At 48.9% G+C, this 19446-nt stretch overlaps 1 protein-coding gene and 1 long non-coding RNA gene across 3 annotated transcripts; one reads left to right on the top strand and one right to left on the bottom strand.

Moving 5' to 3' along the window:
• The first annotated feature begins 811 nt into the window (after positions 1-811).
• On the top strand, positions 812-18765 carry LOC133055894 (uncharacterized). Of its 2 annotated transcripts, XR_009692710.1 has the most exons (6): positions 822-878; positions 2036-2138; positions 2919-3068; positions 16068-16158; positions 16592-16688; positions 17673-18765. It is a non-coding gene; the product is annotated as an uncharacterized LOC133055894 (long non-coding RNA). The 2 variants fall into 2 exon arrangements; XR_009692709.1 differs by lacking the exon at positions 2036-2138 and having other exon boundaries at positions 812-878.
• CCL1 (C-C motif chemokine ligand 1) lies at positions 8143-11148 on the bottom strand. Its single transcript, XM_061140980.1, has 3 exons — positions 11012-11148; positions 9716-9830; positions 8143-8614 (listed from the first exon to the last, which is right to left on the bottom strand). The coding sequence occupies exons 1-3, from the start codon at positions 11085-11087 to the stop codon at positions 8524-8526; spliced, it is 282 nt and encodes a 93-aa protein (XP_060996963.1). The 5' UTR covers positions 11088-11148; the 3' UTR covers positions 8143-8523.
• Positions 18766-19446: the final 681 nt, after the last annotated feature.

Raw genomic sequence — 19446 nt, 5'->3', positions numbered from 1 at the left:
ATGTAGTTCACCTGAACATGGATGAAGAGAGTCATGGAGAGGGTCACCTGGAGAGAAAGTGAAAACCACTGATCAAGGGCTTCATCCAGGGAAAGGTACAGGAAGGCAGCAGAGAAATCAGTTCTTCGCCCTAACGACTCCCTCTTGCCAACACCCTGAAGGGCTCCCGTGTCCAAACCCAACCCGAAGCCAGGAGACCTGCGATCTCATTGATGTGATCCACATAGGTTGGCTTTCTGGGCCAGAGAAGAGGGTGGAATAATAGAATGGAATGTGTCTGCTGGGACAAGCTTGTAATCTTTTCTCATGCAATTCCTGACAAGTTTTTATGTCAAAGACTCATAAAATGAGCAGAAGAGTGCATGCATTTGATATTCTCTGGAAGCAATTGTGTAAGATTAGAATTAGTAGTTCTTGGAATGCTTGGAGGAAGAGTTGTTAAAGCTTTTGGAGACTGGAGGATGTGTGGAAAATTTTCCATTACTCAATTTTTTAAATAGTTTGAGAATTAAAAAATTTTTTTCTTGCAATCTGGTAAGTCAGATTTTTAAAAAATCCATCCATTTCATCCAAATTAAAGTTATTGGTAGAAGGCTCTTATTTTCTTCCTGGAATCTGTGGGCTCTGCAGGGACCGCCCTTACTGGGGCCTTTGTTTTTTCCTGTTCTCCTGATCAGCCTCAGGAGAGTTTCAGCTTCATCATAGGCTTGTCAAAGAACCACCTTTGTCTGCTAATCTTAGCTCTTTGTTTCATTTCCTTTCACTAATCTTAGCTCTTTGTTTCATTTCCTTCACCCTCACTGGGCTTGTTTTAGGAGAGTAGAAAGACTCGCAAGAACAGAGGTTGGATGGGAGACTATTCCAAGCAGGTACAAAAGGTAAGCAAAATTTGGGAGTCAGGAGTGAGCATGGGGATAGAAATATTCAGGCCAAGAGACTTGCTAGGTTTTCCATCAGAGTGCAAGCTCTTCCCTCCTTGCCACCCTGCCTTTTGGTACTCCCCACCCACTCACCCACCTCCCAAATTCTTAGCTCAGGCTCCTTGCAGGAGGGAGCTAGGTTCAGGAGCAAGGAGCCCACATCTTTGCTCTGTTCCCCGTCCTCTCCCATCAACAAACCTTCCTGAAAACGAGGGACCTAGACAAATCAGTGGTTTTCAAACCATAACCCTCTAGGTCTGAGCAGCAGAAGGGAGCACCTATATGATGGGAGGAGCCCAGTCACCAGGAGCCAGCTTTAATTTTTCTCCAGGACGAGACTTCCTCCTCCAGGGGATCTTCCCAACCCAGGGATCGAATCCACACCTCCTGCTGGCAACCCACTCTAGTACTCTTGCCTGGAAAATCCCACGGACACAGGATCCTGGCGGGCTATAGTCCATGGGGTCGCAAAGAGTCTGATACGACTGAGCAACTGAGCATGCGCATGAGACTTCTACTTAGCATTTACCTTGGAAAAAGACATCAGCGACATAAAACTCTTGGTGATTATATGTAAACTTATAGCTGTTTCTCCCAGCCTCACCCCTTATTCCCCAAGACATTTTGGGCAAGTTATTTAAGCTCTCTGCTCCTCAGTGTCCCCATCTGTAAATGGTGCTTACCTTGACGGGACTAAATACGTAATAGGGGAAAGTCCCCAGCACCGGAAGTATTTTCTATGGTTTCACTCTTCATTTTGGAGACAGCAGCTCCTTGGGTCACTTCCTAGGGTGACTGCCAGCACATATGTGTTCCATCTTCCTTTCTGTGGTCTGAGCAGCTAAGGGGGAAACAGTGCCTACCCAGCTGCATCTTTCACAACTTCCATCTTGCATTTCCTGGAAAACGATTTGGCAGCTCAGTCTCCAGCTTAGCAGACTCAAGACCCACTCCCCCTTTCCATCTTGACTTGACCATGACCCCGGCCGGGCAAATATCCCTCTGGGATCCCTGCTACCCCATCCTCTCTGCTACCTACACAGGCAGGCAGGGCAGCTAGAGCTACTGAGGGGCTGAGACAAAATCAGAAAAAATCAGAAACCAGTGACTTTCAGGGTGAAGTTGGCATCCACCCCTTCCCATGGGAAGGTCTCCGCCGACCTCTGTGTCTGTGGCTCACAGCAGATGCCTTCAGCACCCAGGTGCTGACTCAGCCAGGTAAGCTCAGTCTCTCTTCCCCCTTTCCTTCCTCTCTCACTTCTCTCTCAGTTTCTCATCTTCTAGGAAAGCCTAAGACAAAGCCCTTCACTTCTGACCCTATCAGAGCATCAGGGACCCTCAAGGTTTCAACTTCTAATTCTGGAGACAGAAGCGAGAACCCATGTTGGGGACAGCAGGCATCCTACCTGCCCCCTCCCACCTCCAGGCCACAGCAGAACCAGAATAAAGCCTACACTGCCCACTCCAAATCCAAGGCCCGTTCTTTGATGCCAGCTAATCTTCCCAAGGGCTTCCCTGGTGGCTCAGATGGTAAAGAATCCACCTGTGAATGTAGAAATGCCGGTAGGATCCATGGGTTGGGAAGAACCCTGGAGAAGGAAATGGCAACCCACTCAAGTATTCTTGCGTGGGAAATCCCATGGACAGAAAAGCTGGGTGGGTTATAGTCCATGGGGTGGCAAAAGAGTCAGACGTGACTTGGCGTCTGAATACAATGAATCTTTCCAAACCCTGTAGGTCGGGGTCCATATCCGGGTCCCGTCACACCAACCTTCCTCAGTCATTAATGATGTGTCCCCTCCATGTGGAATCAACCTCAACAATCTTGAGGCGCACATTCCTGGCCTTACCCCCGCCTTCAGGGCAGTGCACAGGAGCACTGGACCTGGGGTGGATGAGACCCACTTCTACCTCTGTGCTTGCCTTCCCCTGCTGCATTCAAGCTGAGAAAAACCTGGCATCTCCTCCAATGCTTCTTCTCTGTGACTTTATTTCTAGACACACTCCACATCCTGGTCACCTGCTGTTTCCCATTTAGCCGTAAGAAACAGCAGATTCCTTGCGGTTAAAGAAGCCTAAGAAGGTTCCCTTGCAGAGGCTGAAGAGCGACTGCATCACTAGCAGCCGGGGTCCCCGGGAAGCTGTCATGTAAGTAGAAAAATCCTGCTCCCCTCCACTCCCACCTTGTCTTACCCCTCCCCCACTCCACATCCACTTCTCCATCCCCTCAGTCTAAATTCTGCCTCACCAGACAGACATCAGACAAATTTGAAGCATGACACTCAGGGGATAAGATCCAACCCGACTATGTAATCCAAAGCTTCCTATTATTACACCAGGGACAGGCCCAGAGAGGGCTGGTAACATCCCACATCCTGCTCCCTGAATGGGTGTCAGCTCACACTTCTGTGGTTACTTTGGTGGATGCCTGGCCAGCTTCTCTTGGAGGGAGGGCAGTTGGCATGTACAGTGACCACCTCCAGAGGGTCTCTCCCTACCACTCCCCTCTGACTTCCTGTCCCAGGGAGGACCCCTCCCCATAGCAGGTGGGCTTGGCAGGTTTTAGCATCTAAGGAGTCATCCCTGAGATAAAACCCTCCAACATGTCACCTGACCCTGCCAGCCAACCCTCATCACAGGTTTAGAACCAACTGGCCAAGGATATGGGTGCAAACTCAAAGGAGAATTATGTAAAAAGCCTGGATCAAAAACTCACACCCGGGACTTCCATGATGGTTCAGTGGTTAAGAATCTACTTTGCGATGCAGGGGACATGGGTTTGATCCCTAGTCTGGGAACTGAGATCCACACCCACATGCCACAGAGCAACTAACTCCACAGGCTGCAACTACTGAGCCTGTACAATACAGTTAGAGAGTCCGTGCACCACAGTGAAATATCCCTCATGGGGAAACAAAGATCTAATACAGCCAAATAAATATTTTAAAATATTTAAATAGTCAAATATTAAATATTTTTTAAAAAATCACACCCTGAAGACTTGAACTATTCCAATCACACTAAGACCAAACCAGAGTACGAGAATGTTCTTCCCCAGGGCCTTCTATCCCTACCCTGGACTAATTTGACCTTAATTTTCAAGTGGAGTGCTTTTGGTTTCCTGATGCAAAATGTACCATGTCTTAAATAATAATATTTAGTATTATTTGGATTGTGGCTGGTTGGGGATTTATTTTGAATATTGGTGATCTCTATTTTTTTAAAGTAAGGTCTTGAGCCACTTGATTCCTGGCAGGAGCCCCAACTCCTTCTCCTGTAAGCTATGGGCAGTGGGTCTCCCTCCTGCCTCCCTCCCCAGCGGGTAATGAATATGGCTAGTGAGTCATGGGTTTGAAGGGCCATTGCAATCTAAGGAGGGCAGTGCCTGATGAGTGTGAGGTATTGCTAAATATATTATTATGGAAAAGCGTGGAAGTGTTAATCACTCAGGCGTGTCCAACTCCTTGCCTCCCCATGGACCATAGGCTCCTCTGTCCATGAAATTCTCCAGGCAAGAATACTGGAGTGGGTAGCCATTCCCTTCTCCAGGAGATCTTCCCGATCCAGAAATCAAATCCGGATCTCCTGCATTAGCAGGCAGATTCCTTACTGCCTGAGCCAACAGGGGAAGTTATTATGGAAAGATGTGTACAGTTTTAGGACTGCTGACTTTTTTGCAGAAAGTACATTTTGTTTAAAATCTCAAATGCAGGGGTCTTCCTGGTGGTCCAGTGGCTCAGACTCCGCACTCCCCACACAGGGGGCCTGGTTTCGATCACTGCTCAGGGAACCAGATCCCAGATTCCACAGCTAAGCATTTCACATGCTGCAACTAAAGATCCTGCATGCTGCACCCAAGACCAGTGCAGCCAGATAAATAAGTAAATAAATAAAATCTCCAATACAGCATAGTGTTTTCTTCAGGGATAACTCCCAACCAGTAGGGGGCGCTTTGAGGCGCCCTACATACAGATGTAGCCAGGCCCTGACTGTGTGACTTAACTGGGCTCATCTGTTATGTCAGGGAGCATCTGGCTCACCAGCCCAGGATATTCTAGAACAATGGCACCAGTCCCCAGCATCAGCTTCCAACGGGTCTCCTTGGGCCCATGCCTCCCAGCTTTGAGCAGTCCTCCACCCCGGAGTAATGCAGCCATTAAGTACACTTGAGCCCCAGGGGGAAATAGATGACACAGTGCTGATTAGTATCGGATTTGATATCTAACGTGGGACTTGGAGAGAATGGGCCTTGGAGGATGGTGTAGCACCTTCAGAGCAAAGACTTTTGTGGAAGAGATGCAAGATGGAAGAGAGGGGAGAGGGCTTGCAGCGAACACCCCCAGAGAGTCAGCGTGTGGGATTCAGAAATGAAATGCCGCAGACCTTTGGAAAGGAAGGTTGAGACGTGCTTGCGGGGGAATTGGAATGTCAAGATGGGAGTTTGGACTCAGCTCTGAAGGCCTTGGAGCAATGGGGAGGGTGGCAGGTGGGAGATGCTAGGAAGAGTAGTCTGGGGCAGGGCCCAAGGGCGGGACAGGGTTGGCAAGAGGGTGTTAGGGAAAGCATACTGACTGAAACCACACACTCCAGCCAGGCACCATAGTAACAATTTGCAGTAAGGAACCCGGAACTAATAAGCCACCACCAACTGGGAGAGTTCAGGAAAGGTCAAAAAGTGACACCACACGTCCGACCACCTCCCAGAATCCTTCTCACTGGCATCCATCTTGGCTGAACCAGGAAGGACTCTGAGTCAGAATGATTGGTTAAAGACAACTGGAAACTAATCTCATCACCATAAAACCCGGGACTGCGAGTCAGGTGGCAGAGCAGAGCAGTTCTCCTGGGTTCCCTTCCCCTCCTGCCCTCCACCCTGGCACCCCTTCCCAATAAAGTCTCTAGCTTTGTCAGCACATGTGTCTCCTCGGATAACCCATTTCTGAGTATTAGACAAGAGTCCACTTTCGTGCCCTGGAACAGGTACCCCTTCTTGCAACAAGGTGACTGAGAGCCGCATACTGCAATGTTCTGGGTGAGGGGGAGCCCAGGAAGCAGGGAAGTCTTGGGGGCAGAGGGAGGAGGTGCTTAAGATGAGCCTGAATGTTGCTGGAGAAAGTGGGAGAAGCCCTGAGACTCAGGACACAAGACTTTCTCTTCTAAAGCCAGTGTATCCAAGACCCAGAATTCACTCCTTCCTTTGCTAGTGATGGCTAAGAAAAGATGTATAACTTGAGAGTTGTGAGTTAAGTTTTATTTGAGCCAAAGTGAGGACTGCAGCCTGTGGGACAGCATCTCAGATAGCTCTGAGAGACTGCTCCAAAGCGGCAGTGGGAGTAAGTCAGTATATAAAGTTTTGGTGAAGGGGGAGTTCATTGCTATGAAGCACTCATTTTACAAAAGGTTTTTGTTAGTCATGAGGATCTGATGTCACCATGAAGGAATTTAGTGCTTCTCCAGATATGAGCAAATACAAGAATTGAGATCATAGAATCTGTTTCTAAAAACATCCAAATATCTAAAGACCTGTCCCACCAGATCCCCTGGAGCACAGAGTGCCTCCCTCCACCCTGAAGTCCCTCAGGGGTTGTCGAAGGTCAATAGCTATAGCAGCATTGGGTTCAATCTCCATAAAAGTGAAAAAGTCAAGTCAAGTCGCTCAGTTGTGTCTGACTCTTTGTGACCCCATGGACTGTAGTCCACCAGGCTCCTCTGTCCATGGGATTCTCCAGGCGAGAATACTGGAGTGGGTTGCCATTTCCTTCTCCAGGGGACCTTTCCAACCCAGGGATCGAGTCCAGGTCTCCCGCATTGCAAGCAGACGCTTTAACCTCTGCGCCACCAGGGAAGCCATCTCTGTAGAGGCAGATGGCAAATGCCTTTGTTGTTCAGTCGTTGGCAGTGCTCTTGGTAAGTGCCAATGTGTAGTTGACACTAGTCTCCCTAGAGTCGCAGTTAACACAAGTTGGAGCATGTGATTGCCCCTTTTAAAGGGACAGGGCCTCCTCTTCCTCTCTGTCCCCTGCGGGTTCGCCTGTTTCCTCTTGAGACTGCCTCCCTCCTCTGGATGACCTCTGTCGGCATCTCCATCAGACATGGACCCACCTGCCTGGCCCCTCCCCAGGAAAAGATCCTGCTAATTAACTCTCCAGGCCCTGTCCAGTGGACACAGGGCCCCTGTGCCACGCTGTGCCAGGCAGTCCCTTGGCACATGGGGACTTGGGAAAGATTTCTACCCTGGAAAGCAGTGTAAGCAACTTTTGGCAGAAAAGAGCTCTCTTCAGGAGGCTACTTTTGTCTTGTCACTATCCTTAAACCAGGTATCCCATGCTCTATCATCTCCAGCCTTAGCACACCTTTCAAATCTTTTGATCATACAATAGGTTACCTAACTTGTTGCTTTTTCCATAGATCAGAGAAATAGAAATAAAGAATAAGTAACAGATAACCAGATCTCTTCCCCAGTTCTTCTCATTCCTTCAGGAATCTCAAGAACACACTATGTCAAAAGATAGCATCTAAAAAAAGATAATGAGCAGTCGACAAGCATTGCACACAGTGGGGGATGGTGAGGACTCTGACTGCCATCCCATCCCAATGATTAACTGAGATGACTTCCCTGTTTCCCATTAGAAGCTTTCATGGCTGAGCAGAATCTTCCAAGATGGTTTTGGGGGGGACCCTGAGTCCACCATCTCCCCAGATTGCTGGCGTTCTGGTTAAAGGCAATTTTCCTTTCTGTCAACACTTGAGAGTTTGGTTTTGTAGGCAGCCAAGCAGTAGGACGTGATTTGACCGCAGCAGGAACCCTGAGCTCTAAGGCCAGATCCAATCCTGACTTGCTCTGTGTCCTCAGGCCTGTAGGTGTCGATCTCTCCAGCCCTTAGCCACCTCCTCTCTACAGCAGGGCTAGCAATGTCTTACAGGCAGACAGCAAACCACCCCTCCGCGCCGCCCCCCCCGCCCCCCCGCCGCAGCTAGGGCGGCTGTGACTTCTGGATAAAACAGCCTCCAAACGCTCTGGGCAGGGCAGGGCAGGGGCGGAGAGAGTGCAGATGGGGAGATGGGGACCCAGCCCCACAGAGAATCTACATCACAACGCAAATCAACATTTATTCCCCCAGGACAAAGGCAGTCAGCTGAGTTGTGTTGAGTCATTTATTGGCTCCTATTGACAAGAAGTCAGTTCCACAGTATCAAGAATTCACCTTGCTATAGAGTAGAAACTACCACAACATTGTAAAGCATCTATATTCCAATAAAAATTAAATAATAATATAAGAAGTCAGTTCCCCTGGCACCAATTCCAACCTGTTTCCCTCCTCTCCAACCCCTGGCCCCAGCCCCTCAATGTCAATCAACTTTGCACCTTGAAATCCCTGTGAAGTCCAAGAGGCATGGGGGGAGGGGGGGGACAGAAGTTAAAGATTCTAGAATTTAAATATATAAAGTGCAACAACATAGCTTATTAGAACCCAGCAGACCCTTTGGCGTGACCTGGTGAAGACAGGGCAGAAGGACTGGTGTGAAGTTAGACGTTGGGAGGAAAGTGAAGCCACGTGGTATCTTGAGTCCAGGGTGAGAAGGGATCAGCTCACGTTTCCTTTCACTGGCAGAGGTTTATCTTCTTTAAGTAAGCCTGAACCCATGATTCTTTTTGCAAGACACAAGCCTCTAGGCCTCCAGTCAGCTTCAGTCTGTGGGCAGAGAATAGAAGAGGGACTGAGTCACCTGAGTCACCCCCTGGGGGCCACACACAAGCCCCATGACCCCCGCATTGCTCCTGGGTGCCCCTGAGCTGTTCTGTAAAATAAAGTGTTATGTAAGATCTATGATTTGTACACTGGGAGGAACACCCAAGCTTCAGCAGGGTTGGTGGTTGCGGGGGGAGGATTGGTAGTTCTTAAAATTGCATTTCCTGGACCCTTGGGTGGATTCAGTGTATCAGGGAAGAGCAAAGGCTATAGACAACCTGCTAGCCTGGAAACAAATCCTCTCCTAGAATATCTCTGAGAGTTCACCTGCTCCATCTTTTCGTGCATCTGTATCCTTTTGTGACCCCCGAGTCATTGCTTTGGGTGTGCGTATGTGTGTTTCTTTTCTGATCTGGCCACCTCCCAAACTTGGCTGCTGTCCAAAAACCATAGATTAGTTCTGCCTTTAGTTATCTGCACTACCTTAGACAAATTTCTCTAATTCCCTGAACCTCAGTTTTCATGATGATGAAAATGCATGCCCCAGGATAGTTAGCTGACTGAGATAACACACATGGAAGCGTCTCATGTCTCACAGACACTGCGTGTCAAGGGTAAGATACCTCCTTGCAGCTTTGCAAGGACCCTGTGATGCAGCGATTGTGGTTACGCCACTTCACAGGTCAGGATTGCCGAGAGCTACTCAGATAATCAGGTTCAGAAAAGTTACCTGCCCGGAGTCACCCAAGGTTATAGGTTGGCAAATCCAGAGACAGGAACTAATTGAGACCCCCCTCACTCGTACCATCACACAGTAGTGCCTGGAGCTTTTAAGCTCTGGGCATAAAATATTGAGATATAATACTTGGCGCCTTGGAGCTTTAAGAAACCCATGTCACTGTGGGAGCACAGGTGCTCTCCCTGGCGTCCACTCTTGGCTCTGCACCGAAGGTTTTGGAAGGCTGGAAGGCTTGGTTAAAAAACAAAACAAAACCTTAATCTAGTGGAGCATCGCCATCTAGCGTCTGCTATTCTAATCCCAGGTGGACCGGTTTCTGTTCTCTGGAGAAGCGAGTTAGGGACGGAAGAAGATACATCACTTACATCAGACGGTTTTTGTAGGAGCAGGTGGAGCTGATGTTCTTGTAACATTGGATTCTCTTCAGAGAAATCTTTCTCTTCACCGTTATGAAACAGCAATTGGAGGATGACACGTGCACTAGAAGAGAAGCACAAGAATGGGTCGCATTCATTTCTCAGCCCGGACTGAGTTCCTCTCATTCAGAATGGAGGGGGGGGAAACGCTTCCAGGACAGGCTCAGGCTTTGGGGCCACATCCAAAGGACCCCAGTGTCTCATCATCCACCTCGTTCTGTATTCAGGCAGAGTCAGGACCCTGGGGTTCAGTGGGTTCGGTGGGGTTCAGAGTCAGGACACTGGGTTTTGTCCCGGGCCCCGACAAAACAGCTGTGTGGCTTTGGTCAAGATGGAGACTTCCCTCTGAACTCCAGACCTCCCAGCTGTAAAACGAGACTTTTTAGACTGATTTCTAAAGGCTCTTCTAGCTGTGACATCCCACCACTAGTGCATGGTTCTGGCCCCACATTTGGGTTCAAGGGCCCTGGGGCCCTGGTGAGTCTGATTCAACTGCAGTCCGCTATTTGGGGCGGGATTAGAGACTGTGATAGGAGCTTAAACTCGAAGAAGTGATCAGGAAAGAGCTTCCGGGAAGCAACAAGCTTTCCCCCACCCCCAACCACTCCAGAAGGCCCTCTACCCTATTCATAGCTCTGACCCCCAAGTTCCACTCTGGGGGTTTGCAACCCCACCCCACAGCCCACCCTCAAAAGACTTGCATTTCAGACCTCCTAGTTTAACTGCTTGCACAGCCTGTTTCACATGTCTGTCATTTGGTCAGTATTCTCTCACCAGCTTTAGAGGGTAGGCATAATCAAATTCCAATTTACTGATGGCAAAACCAGAGTTTGGGAGGTCAAGTGACTTGCCCAAGGTTAGCCAATCTGTCCTGACCTCAGATTCTACCTGGTGGAGGCAAGACCCCTCTCAGTCCCTCCTCTGGACCTCAGGCCTCCAGCTTGGCCTAAATGACCTCACCACTTCCGTCCATCAATCTGCAGGGTCTAGACGAAGCAGACCTCCTTTGACTGAAGTGGGCTGCTCAGTGGTCAGTGTGGACTCCAGATTCACATTTCTCTTGCTGGCCCCCTGCCCCCATCCAAGGCCTCCCTTCCTCCTCTTCAGGTAGAATTCTTCCCGAAGGAGTGGAGATGGAGGCAGGGAGCGCAAGGTGATCCTGTTTCCCCACCCTGCAACCCCAGAGTGCCCGCCTGAGTCTCCGCCCTCCCCAAAGAGAAGCATAGTGACTCCAGCCAAACTCACTGCTCTTGGCGTCCGCATCCTGTAACCACATCTCGGCCAGCAGCAGGCACACCAGTGCGGCAATGATGAGCTTCATCTCAGGTTGTCCGGCTCAGACCTCCCTGCAAGGGTCTCAGTAAGTCTGGTGAAGTGAAGAGTTCTCCTCTGGTCTATCCTGCAGGGCCCAGGGCTTTTATCAGAAGACCTGGGTGGGGTTTTCCAAGCCTGGGTGCAGAGGAGGGGAAGTCACAGTTACTCATGTCCAGTGACCACGTGGAAAACTCCTTTCTCCAACTCTCCTGGGGGGTGTGAGAGGTGTAGGAAAAGTTCCCCAAGCGCAGGTGCAGATAAGGATCTTGAGAGGCCGAGTAGAAGCTGTCCCAGCTGAGTAGGGCACAGAGAAAATTGAATGAGAGGAAGTGGCCTGTCTGTGCCTCCTCTGACCTCATGTCTTTCCATCTAGCAATGGAGTCACTGTCCCAGGAGCATGGTGGAGCAGAAGAGCTCTGCAGCAGCACGGAGGAGACACACCTGGGTTTAAATCCCACATCTGCAAATCAGCGGATGCATAAACTCACCTTAGTCACATCTCTCATGCAAAATGGGGAGAGTAACTCAAGTCTCACAGGTGTGAGGGGAGCATTAAATAAGATCTGTTGGAACTTCCCTGGTGGTCCAGTGGCTAACACTCTGTGCTCCCAATTCCAGGGCCACGGGTTTGATCCCTGATCAGGGAATTTGACCCTGCATACCACCGCTAAGAGTGTGCATGCCTCAATGAAAATTAAAGATGCCCTGTGCTGCAACTAAGACCCAACAAAGCCAAATAAGTACTAATAAGTAATTTTAAAAAAATAAGTAAATTAAAAAAATTAGATCTGCTATGTCAAGGGCCTGGCCCAGATAGCTGCAAATTCTATTTTCCCAATCTCAACACTTTTCAACAGCCTGCCCTGTTCTCGGTCCTTGGTTAGCCTCAGGGAAGACAGCTACCAAGAAAATGCAAGTCATTGCCCTTTCACTCACAGATAAATAAGGAAAAGCCAGTTGGTGCAAGGACAGCAGGGGAGGTGCCATGTGGAGGGCACAGGGGAGGTCTGGGAACTGCCCACAGGGGAGAGGCCTCCCAGAGGAATGTTCTTCAAGCAAAGTCTCCAGCAGGAAGGCTGTGAAGTGGAAAGGGGCCTGTCCATAGAGGAAGGAGCTTGTGTAAAGACAGCTAGGCATGAAGGACAGTGAGGAAATGGCAAGAGAGACATGTGACTGCCCAGTGACCCAGTGGCCAGGGCATGAACACTTGGTGTGCAGTGCAGAGACATGGAATAAGTAGCACATCATAGGTGCTCAAGAGAGGTAGCTGGGCCATATCTGTGTATTAAAATCACAAGGTTGATAAAAAGGAACACATTTGAGTCAGTCCTAATGAGGTGGATGAACCTAGAACCTATTATTCAGAGTGAAGTAAGTCAGAAAGGGAAAAGCAAATATTATATACTGACACATATATATGGAATCTAGAAAGATGGTACCAATGAACCTATTTGCAGAGCAGCAGTGGAGACACAGACATAGAGAATAGGCTTGTGGACTCGGGGTGGGTGTCGAGGGAGAAAGGAGAGCGTGGAATGTACAGAGAGTAACGTGAAAACATACATCGCCATCTGTAAAACAGATAGCCAGTGGGAATTTACTGTCTGACTCAGGGAACTCAAACCAGGGCTCTGTAACAACCTAGAGGGGTGGGCTGGGGAGGGAGGTGGGAGGGAGGGTCAAGAGGGAGGGGACATGGCTATGGCTAATTCATGTCGATGTTTGGTAGAAACCAACACAAGACTGTAAAGCAATTATACTTCAATTACTTCAAATAGATAAATTTTTAAAAAGTCACAAGGCTGGGACTTCCCTGGTGGTCCAGTGGTTAAGAAGATCAGGGTTCTATCCTTGATCAGAGAACTAAGATCCCCCATGCTGTGAAGCAGCTGAGTCTGTTTACCACAACTAGAGAGTCCATAGGCCACAACGAAGATCCTGGGTGTTGCAGCTAAGACCTGTTACTGTCAAATTAATGAATTAATTAATTATTCAAAAAATCACGATGCCAACTTGAGAGGTTCCCATGGTCAGTGGGCTGAAGTGCAAACTGCTTACCTGGCCATTCGTAACTCAGGTGATATCTCCATGGATTCCTGTAGTTACAGTATTTGTAGCTCTCTGCGGATGTCACATACTTTCTTATCTCCAGGATTTGCTGCCACTGTAAGCTCCACCCACAGGGCCCTCCTCATTGTCTCTCTCTGTGAATTTTCTACCCAGTGCGAACACCAGTGTCTCTGTCCAGCCCCTTCTGTCATCCCCAGCAGAGAGTCCTTCAGCCCCCTTTGAAGCCCGTCCGTGCCTGGCTCTTCCACATGAAGGTGTTACATCCTCACAACCCCTCCGTTCCATGTATTTCTCATCCTAACACCTGGGTGGGAGTCCTGCCATGTCAGAGATGAAATTCCCATTGAAGACCACCTGCAGCAGTGGCTTGAAAAGTGTCCTGGGAGAGGGGGAAAAAAATGCAAAAATACCTTTGCTTCATTTCAGAAGCAGCATCAAAACAAATGTGCCTGTACACGTTGAGGGGCAGGAATGGGAAGCTCAAGGTAATTCAGGCACCAGCAGATAAGAATTCAGTAGGGCCTCTTCCCATTACTGATGGGAGGAAATGAGTCTCCGAAGGAAGAAACTGACTTTGCCAAGGTTATACTGAGACTTCACTGCACAGATGGAATGGTGGACCCTGGGGTGTCTGGCCATCTGACTGCCACGCGCAGCCACCTCTGAGAACACACTTTCATGAAGGACCACCGCTAACGGTTGCCTTGCTCCATAAGTTCTTTCATTGACCAACTGCTTCCTGCTACCCGAAAAGTACTTAAAGCAGTTGAAATCTTGAAGACACTGTAGTCGCTGTCCTATTCCTTTTTCCCTCACAGACTGGTCCTTTTTTATTCCTTGACTGTCACTTTAGTGGGTCTCAAAGAGGGAGGGGGTAAAGGGATGTGGTCAGTTGGCCAAAGGTAACCGCAGATCCTTTAGACTCACTTAGGACCCAGTGAGGAACCAGGTGGCCACCCAGGAAATTTTTCACTCTTGCCTCCTTCTGGGTTTGCTGCCCAGCCCACTCGAGACAAGGACGGGGCTGCCCCTCCAGCGGTTCACTTCCCCTCCTCCCCCTCATTGTGGCCACCGCAAACCCAGGACAGAAAAAAAGAAGACAGAAAGACTTAGTCATGCCTCCCCCCTTCCCAGCTCCCGTAACATTAAGAGGTACCGGCCGGAGGCTCCTACCACACGGAAATCTAGCATCCCACACGGTACGTCCCCCACCCCAACGCCATCTCTTCTTGCCCAGGCCTGGCGCAAAGCACAGGCCAAGTAATAACTCAATAAAAAGTTCACGGCCTTGAATGAGATGGGTCAGAACTGCATAGATGATGGAGAGATAAGAAATGGTCTGCACCATCAACTCTGAACCAGTTTCTCACGGGAACGACCCTTTCCTTAGTTAGAAGTTTAAAAACTAACGTGTACCTATAGAAAGGTTTTCTTCTTAGTCATCTCTGGTGAAATGGGGACCAATTTACTGAGGATGGGTAGAGGTCAGACAGAGCTCAACCGGTGTGAGGTCATCTTAAGATCACCTCCTCCCCAGGTTCTTGCCTAAACCCTGCTGGCCTGGGGGCACTGGAGCCTGGCCCTGCCTGCCACCCTTCCAGTTACATTCCAGCCTGATTCTTCAGACCTGGATGTAGAAACCAATGGCGGGAGGTGTTATTTGCCTGACATCACACAGCTGCGGCAATCCTGGCCTCCCATCGTCCATCCCTGGAGCCAAATTTTCTGAGTTCTCTCATTTAGGGAGGAAGTGTGTTTGGCCTCAGAAGCAAGTGGGTCAGATTTCAGCCCCACTCGTTTTTAGCTGTGTGACTTTGGGTAAGTAACTTAATGCTTCTGAGCTTCAATTCCTTCCTTCTTCAAATCCACTGTCTAACGGATCTTGTAAAACTCTCCATTGTTTTCAAAATAAACTCCCCAACCATAACCTAACTTCCGGCTCTTTAAAGAACTCAATGAGATGACTCACCTTATTTTGGAACACAGGAGGAAGAAAGGAAGGGAAAGAGAAAACTAACAAGAGCAGGAAGGAGGACAGAGGAAAAGAAAGTTGGATCATCCAAAATCACTGTGGAGGCTAGAGAATGAACTTATGATTGCCTGGGGTGAAGGGTGGGGAGAAGGATAGTTATGGAGTTTGAGGTAGTCCTGTACACATTGATCTATTTAAAATGGATAATCAACAAGGACCCACTGTAGAGCAGGTGAAATTCTGCTCAATGTTATGTGGCAGCCTGGATGGGAGGGGAGTTTGGGGGAGAATGGATACATGTATGTGTAGGGACAAGCCCCTTTGCTGTCCACCTGAAACCACCACAACATTGTTAATTGGCTATATTCCAATACAAAGTCAAAAGTTTAAAGTTAAAAAAAAAGACCACCATGGAATACCTAACATACACCAGGTCCTGGGGACACAGCAGGCACGAGACGGATACCAGGCCTGCCCCGTGGAGCTCGTAGCTCACTGCAGGAGGCACGCACTGGGAGCTGAGGTCAGTGCTTGAGAATAGACCTCTTTTCCTGTGAGCAGCAGAGTCCAGGGAAGTGCTTACCCCGGGGCCTGACACGTTGTAGAGGCTCAATAAAACCGCACGCCCTCCCTCTTTGTCCCTCAATCCTGGACCATCTGGGGCTTCATTATAGGACCCAGGCAGTGACATCACGTCCCCACCCGGGACCTGCATCCTGGCTTCTTTCTAATCCTGGGTTGCTGGATGCCCAGGAACTCAGCGTCCCCTCCAGGGGCAGTGTCCCCACGTCTGCACCTGGCTACTTCCTGTAAGCACAAGCCCCCAGCACTTAAAACCCTTGAACTGAACATGCCTTCTTGTGCTCTCCAGCATCTCTTACCCTCTGCCTGGGTTCCCTTGTCCCCCATCGTCTCTCTAACATTTAGCATGTTTGTGCTTTTAAGGAGGCCCGTGTTACCCAGCTCTCAGTGACAAAGCGAACGAGGCCGTGACCTGGGGATGCCCAAAGAATGTCACAGCAGAGATGGTCACTAGGTTTGTTGTTTTTTTTTTTTTAACTTTTTATTCTCTATTGGAGTAGCCACTTAACAATACTGTGATAATTTCAGTTGGACAGCAAAGGTACCTGTCCTGTTGGACAGCAACCATACATATACATGTATCCATTCTCCCCCAGCCTCCCCTCCCATCCCGGTTGCCAGGTAACATTGAGCAGAGTTCCCTGTGCTAGGCAGTAGATCCTTGATGGTTATCCATTTAAAATATAGCTGTGTGTACATCCCATCCCAAATTACCTAATATCTCTTCTCCGCATCCTTTCCTGCCAGCAGCCATAAGTTTGTTCTTTATGCCTAAGAGTTTGTTTCTGTTTTGTAGATAAATTCATTTGTATCATTTCTTTCTAGATTCCTCATATAAGGGCTGTCATATGATATTTTTCTTTCTCCGTCTGACTTACTTCTTTCAGGATGACAATCTCCAGGTCCATCCATGTACCAGTTTTTCAACTTGTGTCTATAGCCATGGAGCTCCTGAGTGACAGCCACTCAGCCCACTGCTCAGAGGTGAGGTCCAAATGTCTTGGCTCAGCTTACATGGTCCTGGATGATGTGGTCCCCAGAGCTCTGGCCCCACACACACTGGGAACTCACTGCCCCTTCTGCCTGACGTGCTTTTTCCAGTTTTATCTGGCAGACCCCCTGCAGGCTGCCCCCGACCGCACCCTACCACTGAGCTTCCCGCAGCAGCCTCCTTGCACCCTAGGAACTGCCTGGTGCTCCACCCCCCTCTCTTGTCTGGAAGCTCCTGAAGGGCAGGAGTGCCTCTGCCATGGTTCCCATTTCATGCCCCAGCATCCCATCCAGGGTGGATGCACAGTGACTCTTGTCATCCCCCTGCCGCAGATGAGTAGCGGATGCCCTGGAGGTGAAAGGAGTCCTACTGGTGGCAAGTGACAATGTTAGGATGAACAGCTCTGGCCCAAACCCGTTGCTGGTTTATACTCCCCTGGACCCTCTAGCACACGCAATCAGACCACTTCCCGAGTGTGTTGATGGGCACCATTCCACACGTGGGATGCTGCTGACAGATCTCAATTTCTGATGTGCTGATTCATTCATCTGTTCACTCACTCAGTCACTCAGCAAACATCTTCTGAGGGCCTGCTTGATACTCAGGCAGTCAGGTGAGACAGGAGAGCTGACCACACAGCCAGGGTCTCGAAAGGGAAACAGATATGCAAACCAACAAGTGGGTAAAGGCGGTCAGGGCTGCTGTAACATGCAGCCCAGGCTCTGCACGTGTCTGGGGTGGGGGAAGGAGGCGCTCACTGGGGTGCAATGTGGCCTCTCAGCTGGGCCTGGAAGGATGAATGTGGGATTTACCAGAGTTGGGGTGGGGGGTGTGGGGGTTGGATAGCATGCTGTGTGTGGTTATGAGAGTGGGCTCTGCCTGGCCCCAGCCCCAGTTCCTCTGTACACCATCTGTGTGACTTCTTTTCCTTTCTTAACCTCTCAACCTCATCTCCAAATAATGCTATCTGCTCACAGGCTTGTTACAGAATTAAACGTGGTGTGTCCCTGAAGGGAAGTTGAACAATTGTTTGATGGCGTGCTAACAGATGACGTGGAGCGGATGTGTCCGGAGCACGGGGAAAGGAAGTGCACCTGCCTTGAGAAGCTGGAAATGGAGCTGGGAGGACCTGGGCCTTATTCACAAGATTCTGTTTCCTGGGCTCAAGCCTTGGGACGTGGGCCTGTTGTCAGTGGACAAAGGGCCTTAAGTCATCTTTGGCTCAGGCCAGGGATGAGGCCAGGTTTGTGGCTTGCACTGAGGGCTTGTGCCTGCAGGACCCAATGAATGGAAGAAGGTGGTAGGACCAGGGGGTTTGAAAGAGCCCAGGAGAAGGGAGGGACCAATTGAAAGAGTAACACTGAAACATATACATTACCATATGTAAAATAGATAGCCTTGGGAATCTGCTGTATTTATCAGGGGGCTCAAACCCAGGGCTATGTGGCAACCTAAAGGGGTGGGATGAGATGGGAGCTGAGAGGGATGTTCAAGACGGAGGGGACGTATGTATGTACCTATGGCTGACTCATGGTGATGTACAGCAGGAACAGAATATGGTACAGCCGTTATCCTCTAATTAACAGTAAATTTATTTTTAAAAATCTAAAAAAAAAAAAAAAAGAATCCAGGAATGGTGACAGGTAAGGAGGTGTGGTTCTTCTGCAGAAAAAGGGTGAAAAATCGGGAGACAGGGTTTCTGGACCCTGCTGTTGGTTTTCTGTGAAATTTGGGGCAGGTCACTTCCCCCGTCTGGGCCTTAGTTCTCCCACCGAAAATGTGCCATTGTTATACATTCTGGTACCAGAGCCCACGCTCTTAACACACTCTGCTGGCTCTCTTGTTGGACATTGGAAACAGTCATTTCTACTTAGCTTTGGTGAGCTTTGTCTTTCTTTCCATTCCTATGCTGTTTCTACTTAATTTTTATCTTCTTTCAAGACTACTGGTCTTGTCTTTTTAATTTTGATATAATGGTGAATTGAAATAAGTTATTTATAACTGTAGATTAATTGTACTGTTAGTAAGAAAATTTGAAAGATAATCCTTGATCAAACCAATTTTATAATTTTTCCCCCCATTGGAGAAGTAACCTATTCACTATATTAAAGGGGAAAACACTATTAAAAAAATAAATAAAATGTGGGGTTGTTGTTGTTTAGTCACTAAGTCATGTCGAACTCTCTGCAACTCATTGGACTGTAGCCCACCAGGCTCCTCTGTCCATGGGATTTTCCAGGCAAGAATACTAGAGTGAGATGCCACTTCCCGACTCAGGGATTGAACCCGTGTCTTCTGCTTGGCAGGTGGATTCTTTACCACTGAACCACTTGGGGAGTTGGCCTAAATCAGTGACTCTTTCCCTGGAAATGAGATTCATATTAAGATGATTCAGGAAGCTTTTATCAAAAGACACTTGCTTAAACCTCACTGTGGACCTTTGCATTCTGAGTTCAAGGTCTTTGGAATATCATGAAAGGGCTCTCCAGGTAATCCAGTCCTATTGCTGCCCTCACTGGATGGCTACTGAGACCCTCTCTGGTTTGGCATTAAATGATGTTCTGGGTCTCCAACTGCAAACAGAGCCCCAACCACAAGCTACGTCCTAAACAGCCCCCTCTTCCATCCGACATGGAACAGTAGCCTTTTGGATCAGGTCTTAGCAGGCCGTAACTACTGAGGGAACTTCTGGGGCAGCCCCCTACCTTTCTGATGAGGATCAAGGGAAACAGAGCTTAGCAGAGCTCATCG

Source organism: Dama dama, chromosome 5 (assembly GCF_033118175.1).
Source record: "Dama dama isolate Ldn47 chromosome 5, ASM3311817v1, whole genome shotgun sequence".
NCBI lineage: Eukaryota > Metazoa > Chordata > Mammalia > Artiodactyla > Cervidae > Dama > Dama dama.
This window is presented reverse-complemented; position numbering and strand designations above follow the sequence as displayed.

What these genes read in the sequence shown, in the direction of transcription:
- CCL1 (XM_061140980.1), bottom strand. Translation starts at nt 11,087, where the DNA reads ATGAAGCTCATCATTGCCGCACTGGTGTGCCTGCTGCTGGCCGAGATG. An exon ending in GGATGCGGACGCCAAGAGCA is followed by an intron (nt 9,831 to 11,011) that starts GTGAGTTTGGCT and finishes CTTCTCTTCTAG; the next exon opens with TGCACGTGTCATCCTCCAAT. An exon ending in TCCTACAAAAACCGTCTGAT is followed by an intron (nt 8,615 to 9,715) that starts GTAAGTGATGTA and finishes CTCTGCCCACAG; the next exon opens with ACTGAAGCTGACTGGAGGCC.